At 38.5% G+C, this 7,124-nt stretch overlaps 1 protein-coding gene across 1 annotated transcript in view; it reads left to right on the top strand.

Annotated features, from left to right (window-relative positions):
- LOC110466638 (BRISC and BRCA1-A complex member 1-like) overlaps positions 1-5,357 on the top strand; it is a 12,401-nt gene extending 7,044 nt beyond the window's left edge. Inside the window, exons 5-7 of the mRNA XM_021523271.1 lie at positions 984-1,107; positions 2,252-2,338; positions 4,224-5,357. Of these exons, the coding sequence (XP_021378946.1) occupies positions 984-1,107; positions 2,252-2,338; positions 4,224-4,406 (394 nt within the window). The 3' untranslated portion in view covers positions 4,407-5,357. The remainder of the gene's footprint in view (positions 1-983; positions 1,108-2,251; positions 2,339-4,223) is intronic.
- Positions 5,358-7,124: the final 1,767 nt, after the last annotated feature.

Raw genomic sequence — 7,124 nt, 5'->3', positions numbered from 1 at the left:
AAACTAACTAGTCGTCTGCAGAGGGTTCAGAACACTGCAGCACGGCTAGTTACTCGTACTCGAAAGAGAGAGCACATCACACCTGCGCTTTATTCGTTGCACTGGTTACCTGTACGATACAGGTCGCAGTACAAAATTCTGGTATACACATACAAGGCACTGAATGGAACAGCTCCTCAGTACCTACAGGAACTTGTTACCCTGTATCAGCCGTCAAGATCACTGCGGTCGGAGTCAGAATCTTTGTTGTGTGTCCCAAAATCTCGTACTGTGACCTACGGAAACAGATGCTTTGGGAGGGTTTCGGCTACGTTGTGGAATAGCTTACCATCTGCTATTAGGAAGTCGAATACCCTGGCCAAGTTCAAGAGGGACATAAAGACTCACCTCTTCACGTCTGCATTTTAGAATATTTGCAAAGACGTCATGTAAATACCACCCTTTTATTTGTTCAATTATGTGCACATTGCTTGTTAAATGTATGAAAGTGATTGCAAGCCTTTGTTGTTTGTTTTCACAATTATAACCATTACTATTATCTATATGTTGTAAAGCGCCTTAGAGTAATTTTACAAATTATATAGGGCGCTAGATAAATGCTGTATATTATTATTATGATTATTATAGATTTTGGTCCATAGATTTTGTCATCCGCTGTGATATTAATGTTAAACATCACATGACAAATGTTTGCAGCTTAATAGAACAGCCTAAATTAAATCATTTAATGATCTAGGTCCTGTTGTCTCTAACTTGTCAATGCCATATCAGAATAAGTTTTTATATGGTTGTTGTTTCACCAAAATAAAAAAATTGAGAAATTTCCTTCCAAGATGGGCATGTACTTTTTGACATTCAATATTTGGACCTCAGTCTTAGAGAGTTTCACGTTTCACCGACCCAGTAGTATTCACTTCATACAGATTTCAAAAGTTTTGTAATATTTTTGTGCGATAATTCTACCCTAATGTGTTTGTTTCCAGAAATTCCCGTGTGGAGTTGCCACAAGTGTCTGGTGACCCTGCGGTACTGCCACCCCCATATATTGTCAGGACCTTGTTGTTACTGGGGCGATCACAGGGAACTATCAACATGGCTGACAAAGAGGTACTTGCTGGTTACATGATATACATTCAGTACTGTGTAAAAGAGAAAACCTGAGCTCCATTAATTATTTGTAAAATTTAATCAAATATTTGTCTACATAGATGCTTTGAAAAAGACTGCTGCAGTGTAATGAAACTGTTTGCATGTAACATCTTTTATTACATACTTACTAATAGATAATAGATACAGGTTTTTAGCTCACCTGGTCCAAAGGACCATGGTGAGCTTATGCCATACCGCAGCGTCCGGTGTCCGTCCGTTCGTCCGTCAACTTTTCCTTTAAAACGCTACTAGTCCTGAACGGCCAAGTAGATTTTGACTAAATTTAGTCTGAAGCATCCTTAGGCCAAGGGGACTCCATTTTGTATAAATGGTGGGTGTGGCCCCCTTGGGACAGATGGGCGGGTACGATTAGGGAAAATAGGTAAAACCTTCAAAATCCTTCTCCTACCGTAGGGATTTTATCCTAATTTAGTCTGGAGCATCCTTGGGCCAAGGGGACTCAATTTGTATAAACGGTGGGTATGACCCAGGGTCATAGGGGTGGGGCTCTGTTTGAAATTTTTTATATCTCAAGTACTGGATGGGTTTTTCTGAAATTTCATATGTACTTACAGCACCTACCATGGAGTGCTATATCTTTACTTCATACCAATTATTTTAAACATATTCAGGTGAGCGATACAGGCCCTCTGGGCCTCTTGTTTGTATATGCGATACGATACAATTGCTCTTACCCATATCAGCACTCGCCGTATCACACCCCAAAAGCCGTATCAGCCCCGCCGTATCACACCCCAAAACCTGTATCAGCCCGCAAAACCCGTATCACACCCCTTTTGGAAATTTTTCGTTTTTTCAATATTTCAAAAGAAAAATAGATTTTAAGATAGTAGCTTTTATTAGTAAGTATGTAATAAACAGAATAAAACATGCCTTTTTCCATATCAAACCCAGTATCAACCCTCGATCAATATCAGCCCTCGGGCCTTCGGCCCTTGTGCTGATATTGCAGTCTCGGGTTGATACTGGGTGTGATATGGAAAAAGGCATGTATTATTCTCTATCTACAAGACATGTTGGGTTCAAAACTGTTACAGATATCCTGACTAAATTGCATTTGACCCGAATCATTTGGTTTCAGATGTTCCGTTTCCTGGATTCCTCGCCATACTTTTTTGTTGATGCCCTGTATGTGCATGAGCCTCCCTCTGAAGACAACAAGTGTGAGGTAAGTAAAAACTCCATCCTGCAGACAGGGTAGACATTACAAGCCCCACAATCATGTGGTAAGTAAAAACTCCATCATGGAGACGGGTAGACACTATACAGTACAGGCCCCACCATCATGTGGTAAGGAAAAACTCCATCATGGAGACAGGCTAGACAGTACAGGCACCACCATCATGTGGTAAGTAAAAACACCATCATGGAGACAGGGTAGACAGTACAGGCCCCACCATCATGGGGTAGGTAAAAACACCATCATGGAGACGGGCAGACACTAGACAGTACAGGCCCCACAATCATGTGGTAAGTAAAAACACCATCATGGAGACAGGGAGACACTAGACAGTACAGGCCCCACCTTCATGTGGTAAGTAAAAACTCCATCATGGAGACAGGCTAGACAGTCCAGGCCCCACCATCATGTGGTAGGTAAAAGCACCAACATGGAGACGGGTAGACACTAGACAGTACAGGCCCCACCATCATGTGGTAGGTAAAAACACCATCATGGAGACGGGTAGACACTAGACAGTACAGGCCCCACCATCATGTGGTAAGTAAAAACTCCATCATGGAGACAGGCTAGACAGTACAGGCCCCACCATCATGTGGTAGGTAAAAAATCCATCATGGAGACAGGGTAGACTAAAAGAATCTTCCCCTTCCTTGAGGGTTCAACAGAGAAATCGCCAACCATAGGGGTGATTGGTTTGTTTGCCTAACCAGACCTGTGATTCTGTCGAGGGTTAGACAACCAAATAATATCCCTGAGTGTTGGAGATGTCTCTGTTACACCCTCAAGGAAGGGGATACTTATTGTTCTCCCTTCATTCCAATACCGAGTAAAAAGTAATGTTTTTTTCCTGATTTGCATATCCTCCGGCTCTGCAATCAAGAGCTGATTATAATGTCACGTCTGATTGTTCCTGTGACATCATGATATTGTTTCTTTCTGCGTGCAATCTGACATACCCTACAGGGTAACAGAGAAATCATACCCTAGGGGGATGCAGAGAAATCTTGAACAGGTTAAACGAGAGGCAATTCAATCAATTGTGGGAGAAAGTACAGGCCCCACCGTCATTTGATAGGTAAAAACTCCATCACGGAGGCAGGGTAACCAGGGCTTGACGATCATGTGGTCGGTAAACAGGCTCTACAATCATGAAACAATGTGGATATAAGTACAAATTGGAGTGATGTCTAAACTTTCAGTTTCATACTTATATAAGAATTTGACTTCATTTACATGTAGTTTTTTTGTACATCCATATACACTAAATGTAAGTAATGTATGTTCCCGTACGTTAGCTTAAAATAGATCTTTTGCAAACATCTGCTGTTTGAAGTCCAAGACAATTTTATGATCCTTGCTGAGTCTGGCCCTATCTTCGCCACTATCTTGTATTGTATCATGTGAGTTTGAGCTGAAGTTTTTACTGGAATTTTGTTATCTATGTGTGAGAAAATTAGTATAAGAACAACATAAAGTAGAGTCAGAGTGTTGATGGTATTATGGTACACCCTGCAGTTTGTCAATCAACCGTTTCTTTTGTCCTCATTCTTCTGCCTAGGTCATTAAGACATTACTTGATGAAAATGATATAAATGTTCCATAAAAATATTGCTCAGACAAGTTTGCACCTTACGATTTTGTTTGTGTTCACAGCATCCGCTAGTGTATGTTTAGTTCTCCATACCCCAGTTGATGTATTCCTAAATGGAATTCACTAGTCCGGCCATAAGAGTAATCAAAATTCAAAAGAAGAGATCACCAGAATTCTTTTGAATTTAAAAAAAAAAATCGAAATATGTACCTGTTTTTGAAAAAAATGAGATTGAAATAAAACTATTAATTTGATTAAAATATGGTTATTTCTTTTCAGCAAATATTTGACTGTATTTGTGACTTGGATGAAAAAGGACAGAGTTACATCTTTGAAGCAGCCAGAAATCCAACCAAGTTATATGATCAAATGGCACAGCTGTTAGCTCACCCGTTACAGAGACCTTTACAACGTGATATTGCTTACAGGCTTCTTAACATGGCAGACTTGGAGGTTTCCTGATGATATGATGGGACTTTGAACACACGCCTGGATTTATCAAGACGTGGGAAAATGAAGCTGAAATACCTAGAGTGTTCTGGAAAATAAGTGCTTGCTAGTGTACTTTCCTTGGTAACCATTATTTGAAAAATGTTGAAAAGAATGTTTTTGTTCATATGTAACAAATTTTCATATGTAGTAGTTACAATTTTTTTGAACAAAAATGAAAAAACTGAAAATATCATTCTTAAGGTAACATTCAAAGGTGATTTTTCAATTTATTTATATTTATATTTTGAAGTGAATTCAACAAATATAAGAGACTATATTTTGGAAAAGTGGTAACTTAAGAAAACCAAAGTCCACAGGGTTCTGAGGCCAGGTTTCTTTACAATGTTATGTTGAAAAGTAAATACATGTATTAGGAACAAAGTGATATTGATTTTAACCTATTTCAGAGTAAAATGGTTACAGAACATATTCAATCCTAAAATTTGACTACATGTGCTGGAAGGAAAGTTAAATACCTTGATATGTAAATCTTTGTGTAAATATTGCATACAGATTCGGTGAATCTGCTGGAATTTACCAAAGGAGATCCTCCTTATCTGTGAAAGTACATCAGAGATTGTGTTGTGGCTTATGGAAGATCAACCAGTTATCAAATATGTGCACAAGATCGTTGTAAAGAAGAGTATGATGCCGTGGATTTGATTTGATTTCGCAAATGTTGGTAGCATTCTTTAATCATTGTGAAGTTTGCTTTACTTTTTCAGATATTAAGTTTCAATGCAAGTTATAAAAATGATTTAAAAAATTAAATTTGATATGTTGGATATATTAGTTGCGGAAATTATGGTACTTTGGTTGGTGAACAACAGATATAGTGAAAGTTTTAGAATGTAATCTCATTATCATGCAATCCATTTTGTCGCGTTTATCATGAACATTAAAGATTTTTATTTAAAGTAATTGGTAGTGTTTGTGTTTAATCTGAAGTACACTGTTACAACTTCTACAGAAATGGTCTTAAGTATATAGCATTGATTCTTTTTAGCTCGTCTGGCCCAAATTGTCAAGAGAGAAATTGCAATCTGTTGCCGTCTGTAAAAAATAATTATTAAGCACTTTCCACACTTCTCCTGTATGTCCAAACTATCCTAGATATGTGTACAGGACATAAAATATGTTTGTTTATGTTGTTCAAATCTCGACTACTAATGCACCAGTATCCCGGAGGTTGTACAGGATGATGATACTTGGCCAAAAGCTGGCTGGCATGGAGCATTACAAAATAAAAAGAATTACTTTGACCTTTGTTTAAGGTCATTGAGGTCAATTTTTTTTAAAACAGGCATAGTCAGTCGTGATGTTTGGTCAGTACCTTGGAAGCTTGTATGAGTTATAAATGTAAAAGACAAGAGGCCCAAGGGCCTTAGCGGTCACCTGAGTTATATCATAGATACTGGTAGCTTTATTTTACTGTTTAGATGTGATGTGGAAATCAGCATGTAAACTAAGTGAAATACAATACTTGTCATGTCATCAATGGATAAGAATTTGAAAATATTGGTAAATGTTCCCTTTGGGGCCCCGCTCTAGCCCCTGGGGATGGGGCAGGAATCCTAATTTTACAAAGTAAAACTCTCATTTACCCAAGATGATTCTGACTAAGTTTGAGCAATTTTCTGCTGAAAATATATAAAATATATACCGAAAAGTGTTATTTCCCTATATAAACTATATTAAACGTTAACCCCTCCCCAAGGGAGAACGGATAGCTCGGGGTCCTGATATTTTCAATTTAAATAAAGCCCCTGATGATCTTTCTTTCCACGTAAAGAAAATCACTGTAGTACCTCTGAGTCTGGAGAAGAAGATTTTTGAAATATTGATTAATTTTCCCTTTGGGGCCCCGCCCTGGCCCCAGGGGTCGGGGTAGGAATCTCAATTTTACAATTTGAAACCATCTACCTCCAAGGATAATTCTCACCAAGTAAAAATAATTTCCTACAGAAAGTTGTCAAAATATACCCAAAAGTGTTATTTCCCTATATAAACTATAGTAAACTTTACCCCCTCCCCAAGGGAGAACGGATAGCTCGGGGGTCCTGAAATTTACAATTTAAGTAAAGCCCCTGATGATCTTTCTTTCCACGTAGAGAAAATCACTGTAGTACCTGTGAGTCTGGAGAAGAAGATTTTTGAAATATTGGATAATTTTCCCTTTGGGGCCCCGCCCTGGCCCCAGGGGTGGGGGTAGGAATCCCAATTTTACAATTTTGAAGCCTCATCTACCAAGGATGATTCTGACCAAGTTTGAAAAAAATCCATCCACTGGTTCTTGAGAAGAAGTTGAAAATGTAAAAGTTTACGCACGACACACGACGCACGACGGACGACGGACGACGACGGACGAAAAGCGATTGGAATAGGTCACTTGAGCAAAGCTCAGGTGACCTAAAAATAGCTTGATTCAAAGTCACAGTGGTCAAATTTATTACCCTTGTCTATTACAAAAGATTTTTCTTCAATATCTAAGGGTACCATGTATGCTGACTTCCTAATGCAAAAATTCAGCTGAACATAGTGGCATTAATAGTATAAAGAACTACTACTAAACTTGAGCTTCATTTCTCCTTCTATATACTGTCTTTCTAGTGTCGAAATTCTGCTGGATAAACAGTCGCATTAGGTCTTCTATAATTTAGCTTCATGTCTACCTCAAAAAACTCTTTG

Source organism: Mizuhopecten yessoensis, unplaced genomic scaffold (genome assembly GCF_002113885.1).
Source record: "Mizuhopecten yessoensis strain PY_sf001 unplaced genomic scaffold, ASM211388v2 scaffold11139, whole genome shotgun sequence".
NCBI lineage: Eukaryota > Metazoa > Mollusca > Bivalvia > Pectinida > Pectinidae > Mizuhopecten > Mizuhopecten yessoensis.
Note: the sequence above shows the minus strand (reverse complement) of the source record. Positions and strands in the feature narration are given on the sequence as shown.